The following is a 26,629-nucleotide window of genomic DNA, read 5'->3' as shown; positions in this document are numbered from 1 at the left end:
GGGAGGAAGGAAGGACATTTCCCTTCCCATGCTCCTTGAAAAAATTTGATTCACCAATTTTCAGCTTCTTCCTCCATATCCACTTACATATAAACTCAGATTAAATATTTTCCAGCACTAGAGAAATTGGGTCACCAAGAGCTGTCCAGTAGCCAGACCAGCTAGAGAGTCTCACCCTCCCAAGAACGTTCCCCTTTGCATTCTCCTCTCTGCTCACATTCACAATACTCCCACCCCCCAAACACCCTATGCAGAGTTTTACCTTCTGACTAGAGTTCAGGCTCTTCCCTCTACCTGAAATTTCTTCTATCCTTTAATTATCTACTTTCCAAAATTCTATTTTCTTAATTACCTCTCATTTCCTCTCTGTAGAATGGATGACTTCTACAGTATCACCAGAGTTTTCTGTTGACTAAAAATTTGTTTAAAGCATGAGTTATTATTTGGAAACTACAACGCTAAAATGTAAGCTCCTTCAAGCTTACTACTGTATCTTATTTATCCTTCAGCAGAGCACCTTGCTCTTATAAATCACAAGACATAAAGGGATGGGGTGATCTACAGATAAAGAGTGGAAATAAGAACATAAGTTCCCTGAATATATTTTCATGGGGCTTGACTCAAACCCACTATGTAAAATTTATTTCAATTTGTTAAATCCGTTCAAGCAAGATTTTCTTAATTCCACAGATGCATTAAGTCTTGTGTGTTCAGTGCTATGGGAAATCACAGACAAACTGGACAATGTTCCTGCCTTCATGGATTTCACATTTTTGCTGGGATAAAAATAATACGCTCCTCTACAGCTATTATAAAAGACACAATGTAGAATAAATCAAGAACAGGCATTTATAGAGTACCTCATGCCTGGAGAAAAGGGAGAAATGTATTCTAGATGGGAATTTCAGGAGCTCCATCATGGAAAAGATGACCTGTTAGCTGAGCCTTGTAGAATCAGTAGGGAGTATGAATAAAAGGTGCTTGAGCAGAGGAATCTTGATGATGGAGAAAGAGAGGGAGTAAGTCTAGAGTGATTCCCAGAAGCAGAGAGCAGCATAGCTGGGCTGGCCTCTGGAGAATGTGCTACATGTGAGGTAGAGGAAGAGAACTAGGGGAATGGAAGGAGATAAGGCTGGAAAGGTGGGGTGAAGAGAGCTCCCAGAAAGATGAGGATCTGACGATTCTGGGAACCACCAGGGATTTTAGTAAGGCTACATCGGCCACTGAAAAAGGGAAACCTGCCTTCTATCTATCCAGTTGTTTTACGGAACATCTAACTGCCCAAGGGAATAGCTGGGTGTTCTCTCCTCAGCCTTCCACCAAGAATTAGAATTTGGGGAAGTCATGGAAAAACAAAACCCCCAAGCCCTGTACATATTCAGATCTTAGATGTGACAAAAGTGGCTTAGCTTCCCTTAAATGAGCCCTGCCTTCTGTGGGTGGGATCTATAGGGCTGAACCAAGTCATGGAGTCCAAGTTCTGATCATCATGCCTTAATGCTTTATTGGATGTGTCGGCAAGAAGGATCATTCTTCCCAACTGACCAGAAAGGAGAAGGAAACTGGGGAGATATTGTTGCTGAACAATATATAATTGCCGTGATGTGTGAAGGAGCCTGGTCAAGTTTTCCTGACTCTGTGCCATAGCCCAGCTCAGGTGTGTTTTTCCAGGGATTTCAATAATTAGTACCACCTGCAGGGCTGATTATGGAATTGATTCCAGAGTGTGCTGGAGCTGGCTTGTATGGAGTTAAAATCTGAGTTTATATATAGGCGGAAATAGAGGAAGAAACTGAAAGTTGGTGAATTCGATGTTTTCAAGGAGCATAGAGAGGGAGATCTCCTTCCTTTCTCTCTCCCTCCCTCCCTCCCTTTCTTCCTCCTTTCATTATTTTCTGTGAACTCATGAGAGTCGATTGTTACCATCTCATCCCAGCTCTTTGTTCAGTTCTGTCATGCAGGTAGCTTGGAAATTGGCTGTGATGAGAGTATTTATACCCAACAAAATTGGTAAATGTTACAAACCATGGCTTATTTTCTTTGGAAAGCCAATCGTTAAACATTTACCATCATAACAGTGGATGGGATGAGAACAAACTAATCAAGGACCAAGGCAAAGAAGAGTCTCAGTGATGGCTCAGAGAAGGCTTGAAAACGTTGCCGGAGGGCGGCATTATGCTCCCTTCCAGAATAAACTACCATTACCCTTCAGCTCTCTGAAGGTAGGAAGTGAACATTCAAGGACTACGTGCTGTGGTCTGATCAAATGCAGCGCCGCACAGTCCAAATGATCAGGCCTTGACCTTAAGAATGGGGAGAGTGACAGTGGGTAAAGGGGATCAACTCTATGGTGATGGGTGGAAACTCAATTTTTGGTGGTGAGCATGTTGGAATGTGTACAGAAGTAGAAATACAATGTGCACATGAAATGTACAGTGTTACAAACCAGCTACCTCAGTAAAAGTAGTTTAGAAAATGTCATCATGGGTGAATCTTAGTGTGAAACAGCTTTAGTAAATTTCTGCAGATGGGTGGTATCATGTTAAATTCTGTATACAAGATCATTGACGGTATGGCCCCAAACCACATGAGGCAGGTAACTGCAGAACACTAACTCATTTAGTCACTAATTCTTTCACCTATTCGTTTATTCATTCAAGCCTTTAGTGAACCAGAGTAGAATTGGAATATCCTTTGGAATCCTACAGAACTAGGTTCAAATGCTTGCCTTTCTGTTTACTGACTTTGGCAGGTCATTTAACATATCCAAGCCTCATTTTTACGTATACAAAAAGAGGCAGATAATTCCCATTTTGCACAGTTGTTGTGAGAAGAAGATGAAAAATCACATTTAAAATGCACTTGGTATGGTACCTAATTTATGGTGGGCACTCAAAACATAGTGTCTACTGCTATTTTATAATCAGTTATTTAGTCCGTAGTGTCTTCACTTCATTAATTTAATAAACATTTCAATTAATTTAATAACTATTTTATGAAATACCTTTAGTTCAGCAATGCACAACTGTGTTAGATTATGTGAGAAGAAAGTAAGATACAGCCTCTGGCCTCTAAGACCTGAGCACCTAATGAAGAAACTTTCAGTAACCTGGATGTTTCCATCTGCTGGCTTTTCATTTAGTCCTTGTGTGACTTTTAAACGTGTACAATGAAAAAAGCCATAGGCTCTCAATCCTACTGCCAGCTTTGCCACAGATTTGTCATTTGACCTTGGGCATGTCATGTATTGTGAACTTCATATTCCTTCTTTTCAACAAGGAGATTAGTGGAAACATAATTTTAATGCAAGAAAGGTCCCTAGCGATCATCTAGTCTGATCTATTGAAGGTCACAGAGGCTAAGCAGGTTGCCTGGTGTCACTCAGTCAATTAGTGGCAAGATACGAATTACAACCCTGAATAATTCCTAAGATACTTTCCAGCTTAAAATTCATGTTTCTGTGACCTTTTAAGCACTAATAACTTAGAACATAAGTATGATTGAAACAATTTGTAAATGGCATTTAAAGCAGATTGGATTTTCTTTTCAAATTGATAGAGATGTCAGTCATGTTTGCCATCACATGCAGTTTATTTTCATGTCTTCAGCAGACACTTTTCATTTACAATTGGATATGAAATGAGAATACAAAGTGTGTAGTTATGTCCTATGTATGTCTTATAATGTACTAAATGTTTCCAGTTGTTTATAGATTGTTTCTGTTATTTGCTGATCCCTGTATTATTAACGTTTAAAGGGACACAAGGACTTTATGAAGTTGTAAAGACCAAGAATTCACAGAGAATAAGAATGTCTCTGCCCTTGAAGGGGATTGTAGCATGGGTGGTTTCTAGGTAATGTAGTAGATAACATAGGGTTTACGTTGGGTGGTGCTTAGTGAGATGTGCAGTTAAATAAGTTGAGATCTATCCAAAGAGAGCCAACTTTCTGGCAGACCAGAGAGGAGAAATTTATATATGAGAACATAAGTTTTATAAAGAGTTGACCTTTGCTCATCTTGTTTATTGCTGCGTATCAGGTACTGAAACAGTTCCTGCATCAATACATCTTTTCTTGAACGAATAAATGAGTGAGTGAATGAATGAGTGAATTAATGAATGCATGAGAAGCAAGTTTCAGTTGCTGAAAGGTCAAGGGTTGGTTAGTGGGTTGGGTGTAGGGTTCTGGTGTCAAGACCAGGAGTAGCCCTAAGGGTGCTGACAATGACATTTCGGCTAAGTGTGTTTTTGCTAAAGATTTTTATCTGGGACAATTAATTCTCTGCTGAAAGTCACCTTCTCCCTTGAGCTCGGTATCACTAGTCTTTCTTGAACTCAGAGTAAGCTCTGTCCTTTATCTGGTGAGGATCGATCCACGTCCAGCTATGCTGTTACCCCAGTGGACCTCAACTGGGGAAATCAGTCCTTCATAAAGTGAGCCACCGATCCTCAGAACCCATAATGCTCTCCACCTCACCATTCCTTGGTCCCGAACTTTACTGGGAGCTGTATTAAACAAAACTCATCTAAACTGACTGTAAATTAATGAACCCAACGCCTTATTTTGCAGACATACAAGATAAAGGAAACAAACTATCCAACACCATTTCCAACTAAAGACGTTCAAACAACAACAGACCAAGATTTTTCTGCTTAAATTCCGTGAAATGAATGTTAATCATAAAAGCACCTTTATCACATCAGACTGATCCATTTGATGCATTCATTATTTATTTATAGCAGATGAGGATGTTAGACAGTGACCAAATAATAGCTTACAGTTAAGAGAAGGATGGTAGAATTTGGGTGAGATATCAAGAGGTACATGAATACAGGAACAGCATCTACTGTTTATTATGTACTTGTTGTGTACCAGGTATCATGCTGAGACTGATTTAGTAACTCTCTTGGTCTTCATGACAACACATCTAGGTGGTTATTATTGCTTCCGTTTTCCGTACTAGAAGCTGTGTCTTAAAGTAACTGATTGACATTCTCAGGGTCATATATTTACTAAGTGTCTCAGCTGGGATTTGGACCCAGACTGAGTGAAGAGCTACTGTATTGAGAGTGAGTGTGTGAGAGGGTTTGCTTAGCACTGAGAAGAGAGAGACATTCTGGCATTCTCCCTCTGGTAGGTATTTGCTGAGAATTCTCAGAGGCAGGCATAAATCCTTTGGACAAAGAATTTGCAGAATAAGTTGACTTGGAAAAAAATAAAAGGACCCGATTGGGTTGGGGATGTGGGAAACATGCAGAACCAGAGAGGTGAAACTGGGACAGCACTTATGAGTTGTAGGGAAACCATTTTTTAATCTCTGTTTGGGAGTCTGGCTTTATCTGGTTTAAATGTGTTGTAAAATGTTATGTTGTGGAAGAGGGTTGAGGTCCTTGGAAAAGAGCAATCTGTGTCAAAGATGAGGTCATAAAATTTCAGAGAGCCCACGACAGCAAGCCACAGGACTGCCTGCTCAAGTGCTGGGAAGGACGGGAAGGTTAGAATGGGCTGTAAAAGAGACTTTGAAAACATTTTCTTATTGGGAACATGCCAGTCCCACTGGAAGTTCAAGGCAGCCTTTACTTCTGAACTTGAAAGAAAGAGGTTGTGAGAACCTCATACTGTAAAGTTGCATGGAGGAAGATAACCTGAGATGCATCTCTGGTAATTATTTCCAGGAGAATTGTACCAATGAGGAAGAGGGCTCTCAGCTTCTAAAACTAGATTTTATCATCCAGAAAATAATCTACTGTCATTTAAATTAGAGTTTGTGTTTAATTTTAGCCAACAAATGTATTAAAGAAATATATTTGCCCCCCCCAAAATGTTCTGTGTCCTACTATTTAAAAAAAAAAATTCAGGAAGCTTCTAAATATATTTGTAATACCTTATGACCAATGGATTATGAATAAACAAAGGTATGGGCAAAAATATAGATTGGAGATGGGAATGTTATTAGGATACAAAGCCACGTTGTGAAGTGTCCACGCTTGTCAAGGGCGAGGCATTTCCAGTAGCCAGTGTGAGAGGTCTTTGCAGGTGTGTTCACTCTGCAGGCTTCAGGCTGCCCTCTACCCACCCCCGCTTCGTAGAAGTCCCATTCTTCACTTTCTTCACTCATCCTTGTCTTTCTTGTTTCAGTTTAAATGTCACTTCCTCAAGGACATTTTTGCTGACCTTCTAGACTCAGTTATTCCTCCATGTTTTAAGCTCCATTTGTGCACTCTACTTTTTTCTTTATAGTAAATACAATGATAATAATAATAATAATGCACATTATATAGCACAAACTCTGTGTCGCACTCTTCTAAGCAAGTCACATGTATTATCTCATTTAATCCTCTCAATAACCCTGTGAGGTAGATAGAGTCATATTTTAACTAAACCAAGTCACAAACAGATGTATATACCGATATCTTATGCACTATTAAGGAAAAAATGCTGCCACTAATAACCATAAGATACTAATAATTACCACATAAGTCCTCATTTTCAGGGATATTGAAATGTGGAAAGTTGTGTGTCTTAGAATTAGTGGAATGCCTTATTACTATCACCATTTTACATGTGAGGAAACTAAATTACGTAAGTTAATGGATTTTCCCAAAGTCACACATCTAAGAAATGGTAGAGTTTAGACTGGAGTTTCAGAAGTCTGGCTTCAGAGTTTATCCTCTTAACCGCTAGCCTATGCTACAATGTATAGTTAATATACATTTATTTGTGTGGTTCTGTATTCAATTCCTTGTTATCTAAGAGACTGTATGCCATAAAAAGACAAGGATTGTGTCTATATTATTCTCTGCTTTATCCCATTGTACTGATGTTTAATGATGAATAATGGAATGAGTTGATGAAAGAAGAAACACTGGATTTGGAGATAAATTCCATGGGCTTCTCCTAGATCTGCAATTTTTACTCAGGGTGTAACTTTTGACATGCCACTTTGTCTCTGGGCCTCAGTTTCTCTATTTAATATAAGAGGAGCTTACATTAGATTTCTCTAAGTGCTCTCCAGCTCTGAAATTCTGTGTACTGAAAATGTGCACTGAAAGCCAATGCTGTGTCCAACTCTGGCTCTGGAGGATGTAGAAATAGGATCACTCATGCTTCCTGATTTCTTGAAGGAATATACAAACAGGAAACTGGGACCACCACACATTTCAACTCTTAATAAACATCTTGTAATGGTCAAGAACTTGAGCTCTGGATTCCAGTGGACTTGGATTCAAATTCCAGCCCCTTCATTTTGGACCTGCACAACTTTGGACACGTTCCCGACCCTTTCTTTACCTCTGTTTTTCTCAGTGGTAAATGGTGGTAGATGATATCAACATAATAGTCCTCAGAGGATGATTACGTGGATTGAACTAGGTAAAGCATATTAAGCACTTAGCACAATGCCTGGTACACAACACTTAACAAATGTTAGCTATTATTAGAGCTGTGCTCAAAACATGAATTGAATAAAATGAGTATTGTAGGACTGTTTAAAAAAAAGGCAATTTACTATGAACCTGAGCAGTCAGGGAAGGCTTCTTGGAGGGGGAGAGACCAGAGTTGGACCATGAAGCAAAAGCATGATTGTGATAGACCTACACTGTCCAACATAGTAGCAAATAGCCATATGTGGCTAAATTAAAATGTGAATTGAGCCACAGTCCCCGTGTTCCAAGTACTCAATAGCCACACGTGGTTAGTGGCTGTGTATTGAAGAGCATTTCTCTGATTGCAGCAAGTTCAATTAGACAGCTGTGACAGAGAGTGAAGAGTGAAATTATGTTTCATATATATTTTATTTCATTTAAAATATTTATGAGTGACAATGCTGTGCTGAGTAATGTGCTAGGAACCAAGATTTAACAGTGAGCAAAACCAGACACATTGCTTGGCCTGGTAGAGCCTGGTCTGGTGCGGGGGTCAGCAAACTACAGCCCACCAGCCAACTGCTGTTTTTCATAAAGTTTTATTGAAACACAGCCATATTCACTAGTTAACATATTGCCTATGACTATTTATAGCTACAACAGCAGAGTTCAGTAGTCATAACTCTGTGGCTTGCAAAACCTAATGTATTTGCCATCTGGCCCTTTAAAGAAAAAAAAATGCCAACCCCTGGTCTAGTAGACTGATTTAATGCTTTGGCATCTGGGTTAAAGAACTGGGTTTGGTATTTATTCTTTCATTCGTGGATTTGTTCATTTAACATTCAACTGGTATTTATCAAGCACCTAATTTAAGCAGGATATCAGGCAGTGACAGAATGAAAAGAACAGATAAAAATTGCTGCCATGATGGAGCTCATATTCTGGTAGGGGCATGGGACAGACAGATGATTAGAATATAGGTAGTAATTAATAAATTGTATCCTATGTTAGAAGTTGATGTGTTATTGAAAAAAAGACTACAGGAAGGGGGGCTGTGAATGCGGAAAAGAGGGATGGTTGCACATTTTAGTAGCCTCTTCAAGGTAGGCACTGTTGGAGAGGTGAGGGAGAAACACGCCTTGTGGATATCTGGCGAGAGCAGAGCCCAGGAGGAGGAGATAGCCAGTACAAAGGCTCTGGGAGTGGACTCTGCCTCACATATTTGAGGAAGGTCATGGGAGAGAATGTGGCTGGGCTTCGCTGGACACTAGGAGGATATTAGGAGATGGGGTCAGAGAGGGACCAGAGGACCAGAGCCTCTGTAGAGCTTTTTAAGAACATTGGCTTTCAACCTGAATGCAAGGGGGGGCCATAGAACATTCTGAGTAGAGGACTGATGTCATCTAACATATTTTAAGAGAATTACTCTGGCCACTCTGTTGAGAAAAAATCTATAGGGATAGAGACAAGAGTGGTAACAGGGGAGCTACTTGGAAGACTGATGGAATAATCCAGACCACAGATGCTGGTGGCTTGGGCCAGGGTGGTAGCAGTGGAGGTGGAAAGAAGTGGTCAGAATCTAGATATTGCATTTCATTCATTGCAGTCATTTAGTGAATGCCAATTATATGCCAGGCATCATGCCCAGTACTGGGGATAGTGAGAAAAAGAAGCTGCCATCTCTGTCCCTTTGAAGCTTTCTGTCTAATGAATTGGTTTCAGGCTTTGACGTCAGAGATGAAGAATCCAATTTTTAGGTCCCCCACATGTGTATGAGCTCCAGGACCAGTTTTCACACTGTCTTTAAAGAAAAGGTCCAGGAGAGGGTGACTCTGTCTTAGTCTGCTTGGGCTGTCATGACAAGATATCACAGACTGGGTGGCTTGAACAATAGAAACTTATTTTTCACAGTTCTAGACGCTGGGAGGCCTAACATTGAGATACACTGAATTAGTTCCTAGTGAGGGTCCTCTTCCTGGATTGCAGATGGCCAGTGTCTCAACTTGTCACTGTGTCCTCACCTGGCCTTTCCTTGGTGTGTGCATACAGAGAGAAAGCAAGATCTCTCTTTCCTCCGCTTCTTGTGAGACCACTAACCCCATCACAAGGGTCTCACTCTCATGACCTCATCTAACCCTAATTGCCTCCCAAAGGCCCCATTTCCAAATACCATCACATTGGGGATTAGGGATCTGACATAGAAATTTGCAGGAGACACAAACATTCAGTCTGTAATAGACACCAATGACCTAGGATGAGAGAAGAAGGAAAACAGTGAAACAAATATGTGATGCAAGTGAGGGGGCTGGGCAGAGCTTTCCTGGGCACTCTGCCACACAGGGCTGGGACGAGAGTGAGGGGAGTAAGGAGCCTTAGCACAGAACCTAAGGTGTCATTCTCAGGTGGCAACTTTGAACTTGCACCACCCTGAGTGCCCCTTCTTGGGGAAGGAAAGTATTAACTCACGACAGTGGCCTCTCCAGACCTCCTGAGAAGCCTTTATAAAGACTCTCCTGCAGGGGCAAGTTTGGAGGCGGGTGTCCAGAACAAAGAGAGGCAGAGCTGGAGGAACCGTGCCAATCATCTAACTCACCCCCTCCTTCTACAGCTGCTGAGGGTGGGTCATCACCCTTGACCTTGGATCAGCGCCTTGCCAGAGTCAAGTCAGTGGCAGAGCAGAGGTCTCCTGACTACCCTGCTAAGGCTTGATTTCCCTACCTCTTGAGAACATTTTAAGCAGTCAAAATATTTCATCCTTGGGATGTAGGCCCCTGCCTGCAATTTGACCCAATGCCTTCAGGAGTCTTTTACAATGTGTGCAGGCCGTTTCGGCTCCCAGCAGTGCTTTTCCAGGCTCATCTTGCATGCTTGCGATCAGATCCACTCATTCATGCAAGGAAGAGTTTCAGTGCTGGGCATCTGGAGCGTGGCGGGTTCCCCATACGCTTCGTTCATGTCTTTCTTCCACAAACAATGACTGAGCCCCAAGACTGAGTCAGTTCCCAGGGAGGGAAGTGGACCAGACCCTGCCACCACCCTCTCTTCGCTCGTAGTCAAGCTGCCCTCATAGTACGCTCAGTTTTGTTTTCGGAGAGGCAGTCAGAACAAAATTGTAAGAGTCAAGGCTTTGAAGTCAGGCAGATCTGGGTTAAAATCTTGGCTCTGCCTCTAACTACAGTATTGGTACAGTTTTAGGCAAATTGCTTAATTTTCCCCAAGCCTCAATTTCCTGCTCTTTTTCATCCCAGAAGAAGGTATTCATTCACCTTTGCTAGGTTATTGTGACAATTATAATCAGCATAGCAGTATAAAGTACCTGCTACATTATATGGCAAATATACATGTTCAGTAAATGGGAATTATTGAATCAAGGGCAAAAAGAACCCCCAGTGTTGGCGGTGCTTAACCCACAAAAGACTTAATCGTGATGGAATGGAAGACGTGATGACAGATTTTGGAGCAGAAGTGGTCTCCATGAAACCATTTAAAACACTGCACTTAGCAATAGTACTGGCCTTTTCTGGTTATTTGATGCCATCTTTAGGGAGCTAGCCCACTGCATCACGCTATCTTTCTTCTCTTTCTTGACTGAAGGCAGCTTTCATTTCAATGTAGATGATTAAAGATCTCTGAATAGGAGGGGTGTGTGTGTGTATGTGTGTGTGTGTGTGTGTTCCTGCCCCAGCCTTTTGGCTACAGTGTTAAGTGGTCTTTTCATTAAAACTTCTTCACGGGACTTCCCTGGTGGCGCAGTGGTTAAGAATCCGCCTGCCAATGCAGGGGACACAGGTTCCATCCCTGGTCCGGGAAGATCCCACATGCTGCGGAGCAACTAAGCCTGTGTGCCACAACTATTGAGCCTGCGCTCTAGAGCCTGCAAGGCACAACTACTGAGCCCACGCGCTACAACTACTGAATCCCGCATGCCTGGAGCCCGTGCTCTGCAACAAGGGAAGCCACCGCAATGAGAAGCCCGCGCACCGCAACAAAGAGTAGCCCCTGCTCGCCACAGCTAGAGAAAGCCCACGCACAGCAACGAAGACCCAACACAGCCAAAAATAAATAAATTAATTAATTTTTTATAAAAGATATAAAGAGCTTCACTAGATGAGTGTCTCCCGGACCACGGGGAGTGAGGGAGGTGTGTGGATTTTATGCTGAGCACACCAAGACTGTCCATCACGACGGGGCACCCAGGAATTCAAGCTGCTCCTCTCAAGCCAAGCAAGGTCAGGTGCCTTGCCCTGTGCACCGTGAACGGACAGCTGCAATTTCTCAAGTGGCCACAAATGGACGTGACAGTGAAGCCTGACCTCCTGGTGAAGCCGGGAGCAGGCCGCCTGGACTCACGTTGCTTAAATTTAATGATTCATGATGAGTTACCATCCTATACCAGTAAAGGCGGCATAAAAATGTTTTGTAGAAGGATGTGCATCTTAGGAGTGGGAACTGTGCTGTCCTGCAACTAAGTTGTTGCCAGAAAGTGGGGGCTGCCTGGGACAGGGGTGAGGGGGGCAGAGGCAACAGTGTGTGGGCTCGTGTGAGAGGTGGGCAAAGAGAGCGGGATGGATGGGAAGGGAAGAGAGAAGAGGGAAGGAAGGGAATGAGGAGAATGAGAGAAATCCAGAGGAAGAGGCAGAAGAGGAGGGGACCTGGAATGAGCAGGATGTGACTGTATTTTTTGTTCTGGGCACCTTTACACACCGTATCTCACATAACCTTTATCTTTGCATTAACCCTTGAAGCAGACCGACTGTCCTTTATTACCTCTTATTTGGGGAAGAGGAATTGATGGTGGGTCTGGGGGTTTAACTTGGGCCTCTGACTCAAGCTCAGTTATTTTCACTGCAGAGTGATACAAAGGAAATGGGACAGACAGACAGACAGTGAGGAATATGAAGATGCATACAGAGGCAAAGGCCAGGACAGGGAAGCAGAGACTGAAGAGAGACACAGAAGCAGCGAAAAAGACACAAAGACTGGGAAACAAAGAGAGACACAGATGGGGGAAAAGAGTGAACCATAGAACGGAAGAGAGACAGGGAGGAGAGGTGAGAGCAAGAACGTACGTGTGAATTTAATCAGGCATGAGGGTAGCGGAGTGAAAGTGAGCTGGATTCAGCTGAACATACACATGATGTAAAATGGTACAATATTCCAGATGGAAGGAACTGGAAATGACAATCTTCCCAGTTCCCGGGAAGCTGGCCTGACCCTGATCACCTGCCTATAGCTGTGGCTGGGGTCACTCTGAGGAAGGGACCCCCTCAGAAGCAGAGTGCAGATGTCACATGCCCTCCCCTGGTTCTCTCCATTTCCCACAATTCCCGACTATATAGAGGAAGGCCAAGGTCCATGCTGGTGGGTGTCTGGACCCCCTCGCTTTCTGGCCTGGATGGCATGGGCAGAATGGGCAGGGCACATGCGTGTGGCCCACTGTACTCTGTGCACATCTGGAAAATCATGACTCTGCTTTAATTCTGTAAATGAAATTTGACTTTAAACTCACAAAGATAGCTGATGCTTGGGAAAAAAAGATCAATGCCTCTTTTTTTGTGGAGTGAAGAACTCTTTTGCAAAATGAATAATTACCCTCTGCTTAATTTATTTTGTATATTTCACTTTGCTGTTTCAGGTTTTGTGCAGGCGGCGGGGATGGCAGTGTTATTAATCATCATGTGTTCTGAATAGGATGAGTCTGAGTCTATATTTTATCCTCACAGCATCCTTGTGAATGGGAGAGGACAGGCGTCTGTTCCCCGTCTTCTAGAAGAGAAGGATGAGGCTTAGAGAGATGAAGGGCCTTGAGCAAGGCCACCCGCTAAATGGCGGGGAAACAGAGCCACAGGGTCCCGTGGCATGACTACCCCCAGCACAGGTGTGATAGGCGGCCAGGGAGAGCCACCAAGGTGGGTCATTTTGAGTGAGACACAGGGTCATGTTGAACTCCTCCATCTTACCTGGCATCCTGTCGGGGAGCTCTGACTCCAAAGTCACGCAGGACTGGGTTTGAATCCTGACCCTGTTGCTTTCCCACTTTATCATCTGGAGGCCAGTCACTTAACCCCGGGAGCTTCAGTTTCCTCATCTGTAAAATTAGGACATTAGCACCTGATTCACAGAGTGGTTGGGTGAATTAACACATGCTGAATGAGATCCATGCACATCTTTTAAACTTGTCCTTTCCCCAAATTATAACCAAGGGGTACAAGATAAAAGCTATGGTCAGGAAAGGACATTAAGACAACCAACTCCCTAATAATAATCATGGCAACAGCATGTTATGATTCTGGAGCCCATACTGAGAACAGAGCATCCTTGGTGTTATTCAGTGCAAAGGGCAGGCCTGATTAACCTTAGTGTAGAATTGAGGAAACTGAGTCTTGGCCAGAGACAGGAAATTATATTCAATACAAAGTCACAGAGCCACTGGGTGACAAATGCAGTTTGAAGCCTGTTCTAACCCCAGTTCCTGTCTTCTCTGCTGTAAACTGACTCTCTCCATGCAGAATGCTTGGATTCGGCATTTGGGAGTGACTGATTTGAGAGGGGATATGTGGGTTTCCAGGGGTTGTTTCCCCACACCTGTGGAACTAGGGTGGAATTTCTCAGTGCCTGACCAGCTGATCTAGAGAAACAAAAGGGCCTGTGATTTCCCATTTGTGCCCTGACCTACCTTTGCACCCATCATTTCCTCTGTCTGGAAAACTCCTCCTTCCCCTTGAGAGAGAGGTATTGCAGCCTGGAGACAGCAGCACTGTCTCTGGAACCAGGCCCACTGGATTCCGATCCTCTTAGCTTTGTGACTCTAGGTAAGCAAGTTACTTAACCCCTCTGGGCCTCAGTCTCCTCATTTGTAAGATGGAGTCGAAAATAGAACCTGCCTCATAGGCTTGTAGGGTCACATGAATTAATATAAATAGAGAAGTTCCAGCACTGCCTGGCAGTTAGGGATCTCAGAGTTCCCTCTTATTATTACCTCCATCTTCACTGGTGTGAAGGCCACTCAGTCCATAAATAGTAGACCTAGGATTCAGCCTCAGATTGCTTTGATTCTGGGTTGATGCCATTCACCTTCATAGGTCGATGACCCTTGACTTCCCCCTCAACCCATTCCAGGCTGATCTGAGAAGCTTGGATGAGGTAGGCTCTGGGGTGGAGGTTGGGGGGCGGTGGTGGGAGATGGCAGCCCCTTGCCCAGCAGACACAGCTCTGTGTATCCCTCTTAGTAATCCCACGTTGCTTAACTGGAACCAGATCCTTCCTGGTTATTGGAGATGTCTGCGTCTGTATCTGTTCCAGGCTGCTAGTGAGATTTCTTCACCCCTCTCAATCTTCAATCAGCCATAATTTTAAGGGAGTCTCTTACCCCCATGCGTTCCCCCCAGACACTCATCTGTAGATAGTTGTGTGGGGGGTTGCACTGAGGGATGGAGGAAGCTGGGAAGAGAGGGAATGGAGCTGGCTGAGAGGGGTCACCATGGCTGAGACCTTGAAGTCGGGGTCTGGCGTGGCCTGGCCGGTGGCCTTTCAGGGCCCAGGCCATCCCACATGGGCTGCCCACATGAGCTAAGTCAATAGCCAGTTAATCCCCATGTATCCTTGATTAAGGGCTGTGATCTCCATCAGACCCGGTCACCAGCCTGTGCCGCCACAACCTTTTGGCCTCTATTTTTTTCTTTCTTCTTGCTCTCAAAGGCATGATTATGAAAGGCAATGAGGGCCTGGCAGCTGAAATGCAGGCATCCAAGTTTGTCTCAAATGCTTTGGGAAGAACAAGGCCAAAACATCTCACTCCAGCATTGTAAGGAAAAAGGGGACATCAGAGACACACACACAAGGTTCCTAAAGATGTCATCAAGACCCACCTCCTCACTGTACAGATAGAGAAACCAAGTCTCAGGGAGGGAGGGGACCTGCCCAGGTCACTCAGCACGTTTGGCTGAGTTGACGTCTAAAGAAGTCCTCTTCACTTCATAAAGGTCTGAATTATATCCTCTTGTTATTTCACTCCAGTCATGTTTCTCTGCCTCCCAAGCCTCTATTTTCAAAACCCCCAACCCTTCCATACATACCCTGCCTCCCCCTCCAATCCCTAGGGAAATGCTGACTTCAAGACACAAGAGTAGAGCATGTTAGAGGTAGAATCAAGGAATCTGAACAAGGTTTGGAAGGCTGTTTGGGGATCTCTGAGTACTAGCTACTCATTTTACAGATGGGAAGACTGAGGCCTAGAAAAGTGGAGTGATTTGCCCAAGTTGGCAGATGGGTCAGCACTGTACAGTGTATTCCCTGATGACATTGCTTACATTCAAAACTGCCCAAATGATCTCATTTCTTCTCTAAATAATTATTTTGCCACTTAACTTTCCCTTCATTTCATATTCCCTCTCAACCCCTGGTCTCTCTTCTGTTGAATACACCCCTCTCCAATTCTCAGGCTCTGCTTTTCTCAAGAATTAGGATCAGGGCAGACCTGCCGCAAGAAGCAGGTCCTGGTCTGCAACTGAGTCTCACACAGCCCTGTTCTTATCGGGAAACTCAAGGGCAGTTAGAGCAGGAAAGGTACAGAGAGGGAGAGTAATTGATAAGGGGGAAGATTGCCTGGGCCAGTCATGAAGGACTTTGAAGGTTAGACTAGGGCATATGAAGTGTATTGTGAAAGCAACTGAAAGCCCCTGGAGAGTTTTTAAGATGAGCCATGGGTGCAACTGTTCTTTGAAAAGGTAACTGGCCACCACTCAGATTGATGGGCAGACACTGAAAGCAGGTTTCCAGTGATAAGATTTTTTCCGTAGTGCGCATGGACAATGTTCAGGGCCTGCACCAAGAAGAGATGGGAAGAAATGGATCCAAGTGACAAAAAAGAGTAGAATTAGTGGGATTCAGGTGCCATTTGGATACTAAGGGTTAAAAAAAAATAGAGTCCAGTCAGAGATTTTTCCAGTTTGGGAAAAGGGAAATAACAGGTTTAAGGTGCATTGGTCAGCTTTCGTTACACTGATGCTGCATAACAAGAACCATGGTATTTACTGTCCACAGCTCTAAGCAGTTTTCCCCTTTGTTCCACGTCCGGGTGGACTGATCCACCTGGGACTCAGCTGCACTTGGCTCCAAGTTCAGGTTGCGTCCCCTCTGTTCTATGTAACCCTCATCCTCCTTGGACCAGCCACTGCTTGGAATGTGGTTTTCTCATGGCAAGAGGAAGGAATGCAAGAGAGCAAGCCCAGCCACAGCACAGTTCAAACTTTAGTTCGCATCATGTCTGCTACCAACCCACTGGCCAGAGCAAGTCCTAAGCCAAGCCTGAAGACAGGATAGGGAAGAAATCTCATTCTTCTCACAATCAGGCATGGCAAGGATGTGAATGCATTAATACTACTCTAGAGAAATGAGGACTTGACACCAATAATTCAGTCTACCACGGGACAAATTTTCCTTCAGCACCCCCTGATCTCCTATGCCTGTCCAGACTCTCTGAAAGCATGTCCTCTTAGAGAGCCATCACGTGGCTTGGGAAGGAGTCAGAAAGGTCCTGGACTTGGACGTTTGCTCCTCTGTTCACAAGTCTCGGCAGCATACTCACTCTCTCCAAGCCTCAGTTTCATATCATTTAAAGGAGCCAGTGACATCTTCCTCCCGGTGTTGTCATGGATGTCAAAAATCACTTGGGTAAGGTTGGTACATAGTAGATGCTCAATTAACAGAAGGTATGATGCTTCCCTTGAGGCTTACCCCTGCTAGCTAGAAATCAGCCCAACAACGCTTCATTATGTGGGTCCTATTAATTCAATGCAATCCATATATAAAGTATTTACTTTTTATTTGCTTTTGGACAGGGCTTATTTGCAAGAGCAATTCTTAACCTTTAGTTATAGTGGAATTTTAGAAATCAGCAGGATGCCAATTTCAACGTGGGCGGGTTGGAGCTGCCTCTTCTTCCCTAACCCCTGTGTCTCGCTCATGAGAATTGTCAAATTCAAGGCAACTCCCCTTGCTCTTGCCCTTGTGGTTATGTTTACTGCTGTGATGTTTGTGAGTGTATGAAAGCAGGAGCTTTGAAGACCTGACTCTACAGCCTTGGGCAAGTGACTAGTTGAGTCTGAGCTTCAGTTTCCTTATTTTACAGTGAGGACAGAGTGCCTTCCTCCTGGTACTGGTCATGGGTATGGCCTGAGAGATGAGATGCAATAACATATGTCAAGCGTCTTCCACCACTCCTAGCACAAAGCACACCCCCCGACATGTTATGCCCAACGCATGCCTCCCCCACCTCATGCCTGGCCCTGAGCTGGGCTGCAGCGACACAGAAGTGCAGAGGCGCACGGGGGCCCCGTCGGAGTCAGAATAGGGAAGGATGACATGCACACTCACTGTTCTGAGGCCCGGGGTGAGGCCTTTTCAAGCTGCAGCGACAAGAAGCGTGAATAGGACAGTGAACAGCAGCCAGTGTCCCTGCCCTGCGATGATACGTGACGACTGAGTCGGAAGCAAGTGGAAATGGAATCGTAAGGGGATAACAGGGTGGGAGGAGGGGAGCCAGACCACCGGGTGGGATTGGGAAGAAGTCTTTGCACTTATCTCGTACTCTCACAGGCAGGCGACGAGCTCTTCTGAGCTGTGGAAGACAGAGGAGGCAAGACCCTCTGGCTGACGCCCTTATTCGTACCTGTGTGTCCTTCACTAGGAGAGACCATAGACCAAGGCAACAGGTGTTTCTGAGAACAGGGGACCAGCCTGGGAGATTATTTCATTCAAGCTGCCCCAAACAAACAGATAAAGAAACCGAAGTTCCTTTCGCTTTGCTTTGCACAGGGCAAACCTTGAAATTGAGACCATCGTTCATCTAGAAAGCACCTTTTCTTTCCAGTAAAACAAGATGCTAAAGTGGCCCCTCCTGTCCAGGAAAAAAAAAAAAAATAACCAAAACACTGATATAGCTAATGACGTTTTCAGCAAGGAGAAATACGCCATAGACTGTGCTGAGGACTTTTCAAATGCATCACCGATCTTCCAGCAAATAGGTGATATCAGCCTCGTTACCGATTAAGAAACAAACTCAGAGAGGTGAAGCAACTTGTTGAAGTTCATGCAAGTTCTCAGTGGCAGATCCAGGACAAAACAAGAGGATTCTAGGGCGCACACTCTGAACTATTTCACCAGTCCGCTGGCTTCATATGATTGGCACGAAGGCACCGTCTGCTTTGAAGTGGTTTAGGGGAGCCCCACACAAGAGAAACTCAGATTGTTCATAATGGAGGGATTCCGTTGTTCTCACCCAAGAGTTTATGGAATGAGAACACATGTAACATAAAATGAGAACTCGATAAATGGGGGTTGAGAGATGTAAAGGGTGAATATTTTAAAACCGATGCAACTCATCCATAGCTGATAATATAGCGTTCTAGTAACTAGCACAATGAAAATCCACTTAGTTGAATTCCCTTATGGGAGCCACTTTAACGAAGAGATTAAACTCTTTGTTAAGGTCTACATTACCAATCACTTATAAATATATGTTTTTAAGGTGTTAAGGGTATTTAAAAATCATCATATTTAAAAAATAATTTCTGGTTTTAAATGTGATACATTATAGGAAACTCAGAAATGTCAGAGGCGTACAAAGAAAAAAAAATGCAAGAAAATGTTGCTGGGTGTATTAAAGTACTGAGACCACTAGTGTAGTGGAAAGGACGCTGAGGTAATGACCAAGAGTCCTGGATGCTAATCCGGACTGGCCAAGAGGCTATTACAGTTATTTGGCTAAATGTCTTCACTTTTTTTTTTTTTTTAATTATTTATTTATTTATTGTTTTTTATTTTTGGCTGTGTTGGGTCTTCGTTTCTGTGCAAGGGCTTTCTCTAGTTGCGGCAAGTGGGGGCCACTCTTCATCGCGGTGCGCGGGCCTCTCACTGTGGCGGCCTCTCTTGTTGCGGAGCACAGGCTCCAGACGCGCAGGCTCAGTAGTTGTGGCTCACGGGCCCAGTTGCTCCACGGCATGTGGGATCTTCCCAGACCAGGGCTTGAACCCATGTCTCCTGCATTGGCAGGCAGATTCTCAACCACTGCGCCACCAGGGAAGCCCTGTCTTCACTTTCTGAGCCAGAGTTTCCCCATCTGAAAAATGAAGCTGGGAAGATTTGAACTAGATGATCTTTATGAGCCTTTTTCTACTCTGATGTGAAATAGAAATTCTGTTTTAGCCATTTCATCAGCATTCATGTTTACACTTTCCATTTCCTTGGCAAATACCTGTCATGGATGTAAGAAAGTTTCTTCCAGTCTTCAGCAGAATCATCATTATGCTAAAGGAACTCAACCTGAATTCACGATGATTACCGTATATTTATGTATTCACTAATTCACGTATTCACTCACCCATTCATTCATTCATTCATTCATTCAACAAATGAGTCACCTACCCTTCATCAGGTATGATACTGACTACTAGGATATGGAGATGATTAAGAAAAGGTTTCTGCAATCAAGAGACTCCCAGTTTAGTGGGGAAAATAGGCAAAATGTCCCTATCCTATAGGCATAGGCATTACTATTGTGAAGGATACCCCCTCATTTATTTATGTACCGGGTAGGGCAGCAGGTGCTGGACGCAGTGGTGAGCAGGATGGGGCCCATCCGTTTTTCCAGGGAGCATCTGCTGTGGTGAGAGAGTCAGGGAGCGCGGGCATTCACAGTCAGCACAGGGAAAGCGTGTAAACGTATGTCCCTGGAGAGCTGATCTTCAGCAGCCTGGCTGGCCTGGGTATACCAAGGCAGGATTGAGGATGGGACCCCCCCAGGGAAGGGGTTAATCCTCAGCTCCCGCTGTCAGAGGCTTGCATCTTGCAAGAAGTAAATGCTTGGTTGTGAATAGTAGAGAGGTCGCTGAGCCAGCAAAATGGAAAATGGGAGCCAATAAAGCCAACAGTCATGGCATTGAGGGAAAATCCTGCTGGAGACACCCAACCCAAATGCTAAGAGTGATCAGAGTTAAGGTTAAAACAAAGGGTATTCAGAAAACTAGATGTGAGCGATTCGGAAAGGCAGTGGAAATGACTGGCTCTCACTGGGGCCCAGAACTGATGAACATCTACTCCAAGCTTCCATTTTGCAGATGGGGAAACTAGGTCCCAGCAAGGAGGAGGTTACCTACCCAGTGTCCGTAGAGTTAATGTGTCAGCATATGTCAGAACCCAGTTGCCATCTTGGAATGAAAGGGAAAGAGGAGGGAATGAATTTGTTGAGCGTCTACTCGCTTTTTACATGAGCCATGAGCTTTACCCTTCAGTACTTCAATTTATTCTTATATCAGCTCTGAGAGATTAGCAGAACTGTCATTCTCATTCTATAGATGAGACAACTGAGACCTCTTCAAAACATGAAGCAACTTCCTCTCCAAGACCACACATCTTAGGGAGAGAGAAAGTAAGGATTGGAACCCAGTTCTGTGTGTCTCCAGCACTCATGTGCTTTTCCCTCTGCCTCACTTCCTGTTCTCCACGCAGCCTCCAGGGTGGATGCTTCTCATTTGCAAAATACATATTTGTTGTACAGTGAGCGGCAGTAATTAATGATCCGTTCCAAGGCAGGGGAAACTTGCCTAGTAAGCACACACGAAAAGAGAAAAATACAGCAGTGCCCTTTTTCTGTGTAGATTTCTCATTTTCACTAATATTCCCAAAAGGAGGGAAAGGGGAAAAAAATGACCTGTGCCCTGTCCTGAGTCACTGAGAGGAGAGACAGGAACCTCAGCCCTTTCCCTGGAGTAGAAAGAGCCTCCTTTCCCACCATGCTCCTGGCTCACCCCAGCCCGACTTCCCGTCCCTTTGCCGGAGGTAACCGCTTTACCTCTCCCATCATGAATCATGAAGGCTGTGGCTTGTGGCAGATCATAAATCAGTCCTGGGAGTCTCGAGGACAAATCCCAGGACTTTTAATCTTTAATATTAGACGTGTTTAAAGTGGTGAATATTTCATGAAGGGACTGCTGCATTTTAACACATCATTAGTGACTGCTACCCCTCCCACTTTGGTCGATTATTCTCATCCAAACCTCAAGGATCTCAGCTCCTTCCGTCCATTTTCCTTACCTCTGGCAACAATCAATCAGTCCATTAGGTTGCACGTACTTACAGCCCAGGCGTTCGGTGGAAGACCCTGGGATGTTATTGGAGAGGAGAACTATAGACAGCATCTCTGCCTGCAAACAGCACCCTCTCATATACCAGGTATCCAGAGAAGGGGAAAGGTAGATCTCTCTCCTTCTCTTCTCTTTCTCCTTTTAACAGTCTTATTCTGAATATTGTGAATACTCTCTCTGACCCATTTTTTTCTCCATATTCTGTCTTACTACTCTTTTAGTTCAACCAACATTTACTAAGCCCAGGCTGTTTGCCAGATACTTGCTGGTGCTGGACCTACAAAGATTAAGCAGCGTTGGAATGCATAAAACAAATTAAACTGTTGACACTCGGAATACTTTGTATAAGGTCAAATGTATAACATTTATAGTGAATCAGTGAAAACAATAAGGCTCTTCCATAAATACAAACACTTAGAAGTCAGGAGTTGTGGGCGATAGTTGTAGAACTGTGTTACCCTAGCATCTTATTCACTGCTATGTTTTGTTTTGGTGGCACAAGGTTGAGAAAATCCTGATTCACAAGACTTGAAGTTGTAAAAAGCATGAGCTTGTTAGCACCTGGACTCACAGTCTCAGGGTCCTCTTCAGTGAAACAAAGATGACAGGAGAATTTTTTTTTTTAATGAGGCCTGCGTAAAATCTGTTTACCTGGCAACCAGACTTAAAGTGACAGTGCCCTTCAGTGTCCTCAACTCTAGCATATAATATCTGAGCGTTTAGCCATCATTTTTTTTTTATTATTAAAGAGATTTTAAAATAAAACTTTTTAAGGAACATTAAAATCTAAAAGGTGCAAAGTCCCTAAATCTCCCCCATTGAGCTAGACGTTTCCATGAAACATAATTTGAAAACGCTTGGGTCAAGCCAACCAGAATCACTGTAGGACTGAAGAATTGCAGGTTCATCTGGGTATGTGCATGAATGTGATTACCAGAAGATGAGGAAGATGGCAACGTGACAGCAGTAGTCTGGAAATTGATCAAAGCCATAGATAGTTAATTATTCATTCAACTCACAGCGTTGAGCACCTACACTGTTCTATGCACTGAGTTCAGCCAGGGCACTTCCTACCAGTGTTTCCCAAAGTGTGTTCCACAGGACACTAATCCTATGATTTGTTTCACCAGCAAGCCTTCCAAGGTGAAATAAGTTTAGGGAAAACTGTATACGTTATCACCCTCATGAAGAATCATACTCTACTGGCACTAAGGAATGGTACAGTCTTTCACAAACTTTTTTTTAATGGAATCTATTTTTGGTTTTTTAATGGAATCTATTTTTGGTAAAGCATCTGGGAACATTCCACAAATACATCTTAGGAAAATCTAACAACTAATTGAATCAAAAAATATCCCCCAATCTTAAGGAGTGTACAGTGAAGCAAGACTAATAGTAGCAAGGAGGTAGGACCCTTCCAGAATTTTGAACACTGAAGATACACCAGGAAACAAGACATGTGCCCCCAGAATGAACTTGGCTAATGGGAAAATATACTTAAGGCAGTGTGGGACGCTAGTGGGGATGTGTGCAACCAAGTGTAAGGCGTGGCCAGAAAACAATGACACATGGATACGTGGATGGATGGATGGATAGATGGAAGGGAAGGGACAAGAGGGGAAATGAGAGGAGGAGGGAAGAGGAGAGTAAAACCATTAAGACAAACAAACAACAACAAAACAAAATAAAATCTGGAGATGGTAGATGAAAATAATTTTTCCAAAAGGGGAAATCAGAGGTATTTGGAGGAGGTGGCATTTGTTTTGGGGCTTACAAATGAACATGAGTAGTTCATTCAGGTGGAGAGAATTCAATTTCCTGATTACACTTGTCGTGCAAGTGTACTTTATCATAATTTAAATATTTGAAAATAGGACTTCCATGTGCAGCCACCAGGTCACTTTCTGTTTCCCTCGTTAAGCCATGAGCTCCTTCAGCATCTGGGTTGTACCTTTGACCTCTGCATCCCCAGGGCTGAGCAGAGAGCCTGGCAGGGAGTGTGGTCAGGGCTTGCTGAGTGAATAAGTGAGTGAATGAACAAATGAATAAACTCTTTATTAACCACAGTGGCAGGTAAACCAGAACACCCTCTTTCTGTGACCTTTTCTACAACTAGCCACCTTGCTTTATTTTCTAAGAAAACAAGGAAACCAGAAAGAAGGGCAGGCAGTATTTCACAAGATCCTTTTCTCTTTTACAGGAGAGTGCAGCTGTCATGAAGGCTACACCCCTGACCCGGTTCACAGACACCTGTGTGTGCGCAGTGACTGGGGACAGAGTGAAGGGTGAGTGGCCAAGGACATCGGGGCAGAGACAGTGGAGGGCCCACCTTCCCTGTGGCATTACCAGATGCCCCAAACTGCTCCACAAAGAGGACTCTTCCTCTGCAACAGTTGTGTCCCTGCAAAGCCTGATGGAAAGTGAATCCTATTTCCCACTGAATCACATTTCAGTATTACAGGTACATGATTGATGAATCTTCTAGAGAACAAAGGCTGAAGTTTAGCTCACCCTCCCAAACCATAGGTAATCAAAGACCACTCTCTTGAGTGGACTAATGAAGAAGAATTGGGTTTTTTATACATAATCTCCAAAATGGACAAAGTAGACTTTGAAGTGCTGAGTCCTTCCGTGAAATGGAGCCTTTTATAATATAAATAGTCTTACCCAGTAATTACCTCTGCAAAATTTGATTGTTTGTAAAGCTACTCCAAACAGTGTCCACATATGTATCCCACCTGCTTCTGACTAATAGCATCTTCTATCCCTTTTTCTTTCCCTGTCTCAATTCTTCCCACAGACCCTGGCCTTACACGACACTCGAGAGGGGCTATGATCTGGTGACAGGGGAGCAAGCCCCTGAAAAGATTCTCAGGTGAGTTGACAGTCTGTTGGGGCATGACACTGGGGTATGGAGAAGGGTCTAATGAGGAGGTGTAGTTACGCACCTCCTTAGTTTATCGAGCCTGTGCACTTCCGGCATGCAATGGCCCAGGTTGCTATGGGAATCTAATTCCCATTTGTCTGGTATAGACATAAATTGAGATACTTGAACTGGAGGAGACATTACTGATTATCTAGTCCAGTGGTTTAAAAATATTCTATAGCCATAGAACCTCTTCCTGCCACTACCATGAAATCTTGTGTGAAACTTCAGTACCTAAGCTGATGAAGACATACAGCAAATTAAGTGGCAGAACTGGGAGTCAGATTTTGGTTGAAATTGATTCAGGGTCCGTGCTCTTAACCTTTGTGCAGATTGCCCCTGCTGACTTAGCAGTCACTTTTGGTCCTCCTGCTGGCTATCAGGACTGCTTGGGAAAGCAGAGCTGAAATAGTTCCTCTCCTCACAAAGCCCACTGGTAAATGGGAATCAGGATTTAAACTCAGGAAAATAAAACTAGCAACATAGAACAGTGCATGGGCTAAATGATTAACAGAGTGAAGAAATGACCATCCAAGTCTGGGCAAAGTTGGCCAACATTATGCCTTGGAGAATGCAGGGGACTCAGTTGGGTGGGGGAGTGAGAGAAGGTTCTAGAAGGGAAGGGTGGAGGGGCCCCTTTTTTCTGTTTTGTCTCTGCTTCCCAGGGAGTCCCCCAATGGAAACTCTTACATTGCAGGTCTACTTTCAGCTTGGGCCAAGGACTCTGGCTTCCTGTCAGCAAAAGCTTCGTGGTCCCACCCGTGGAGCTGTCCATCAACCCCCTGGCCAGCTGCAAGACCGATGTGCTCGTCACAGAAGACCCTGCAGATGTCAGGTAGGGATGTCATCTCCAGCACCTGTACCACGGGCTTCTTAGAGCCCTGGAAGCCCCTCTGTTTCGGGATCTCAGGAACTCCTGTGGAAAAGTACTCTTCATGTTGTTGAAGTAGGCAGTTGCCTAGTCGATATATAAAAAACACTGTCCAATATGCCATGCTCCACACTCCTGAAAGTGACCTCCATGGTGGGCCTCAGTGCCTTTATATTTCAACATAATTACTTTCCTTTGGGGTTTATATAAAACATGAGAGAGGCGACCACATTCTCTGGCTCATCCTGGGATCTTTAATGATCTTCTCTTATAAAAGATGATTACTTAATAGTATATTGGAGAGTCATGAAGGTAAAAGATTGGAGAATGAGGTGCTTTCTCTCATGACTCAGATACCGGGAACAGATTTTGGGCTAATCCATAGGTTTGAAATGTCAAGGTCAAATGAATTTGTTTTTTTACTCATGAAAGGATGGAGATTACATCTTTCCTTACACATTTGACACCTTGTAGTTAACTTCCTTGTAGACTGACTCTACTGTGTTCTAATTAGTTGCTTACATATCATTCTGTCCTATTATGTGGCGAATCTCTCAAGGTCAAAGAAAATAACTTATTTAGCTTTTTAATCCCCAGTTCCCAGTACATATCGCACAGCTACTAAATGTTTATTGATTTAATTATACCAGTGGTCTTAGATCTGATCCTAGCACTATTCTGGAGCTTTCTAATGGAGGTTCTTTTTTTTTCCCCCTCCCAATTTGATTAAGGGAAGAATTCTAGAATTTAAATGTTACATAAAATGGACTCTGATTTTACTTTTGGAACTGGCTTGTACACAGCTTATGAGCTCCTGAACTGGAAAATGGAAGCATGGCCCTCATACTTCCAGTGACTGTTATTCTAATGTCTAGCTGTCTTTGGGTCATTTTGAATTTAAGATGCTATCATATATCCACGGCATCTTGATAGGAAGCTCCTAGAACCCACGTCTCTTGCTTTACAATTTATTTATTCTCACCTTCTCAACATTTCATGGAGGGATGAACACAGCATGATTTTTTATTGGTATTTCTCCAAAGAGGTAATTTTAAAAAGGATAGAAAATTAAAGGGATAGCGCTTAGAAAATGAAGTGGTAGTTACTAAGAACTAAGATGGTTTCATGCACACACAAATTGATTCATGGCAAATTACCATTATTTCCATTTTTGATAGAATTGAGGTCAGTGAGACTTTAGTAAAGCATGTGCTAAGGTTTCTCTGCATTACATATTTTAAAGATGGAGAAAAGACCATCTGGTTGAAGGATTATTCTCAAAGAGACCCTACGACCGTGTCTCAAATCGACTGAAAAAAGGTCTCTA

At 43.7% G+C, this 26,629-nt stretch overlaps 1 protein-coding gene across 4 annotated transcripts in view; it reads left to right on the top strand.

The window, feature by feature from the left end:
• Nucleotides 1-26,629, top strand: part of ASTN2 (astrotactin 2) — an 895,599-nt gene that overhangs the window by 405,503 nt on the left and 463,467 nt on the right. For 3 of the 4 annotated variants that reach the window (XM_059925469.1, XM_059925466.1, XM_059925468.1), the window contains 3 exons: nt 23,706-23,790; nt 24,306-24,380; nt 25,129-25,266. In XM_059925469.1, the coding sequence (XP_059781452.1) occupies nt 23,706-23,790; nt 24,306-24,380; nt 25,129-25,266 (298 nt within the window). The remainder of the gene's footprint in view (nt 1-23,705; nt 23,791-24,305; nt 24,381-25,128; nt 25,267-26,629) is intronic. The other variant, XM_059925467.1, reaches the window with a different exon arrangement.

The sequence above is a fragment of the Balaenoptera ricei genome, chromosome 6 (assembly GCF_028023285.1).
Source record: "Balaenoptera ricei isolate mBalRic1 chromosome 6, mBalRic1.hap2, whole genome shotgun sequence".
NCBI classification, from domain to species: Eukaryota; Metazoa; Chordata; class Mammalia; order Artiodactyla; family Balaenopteridae; genus Balaenoptera; species Balaenoptera ricei.
This window is presented reverse-complemented; position numbering and strand designations above follow the sequence as displayed.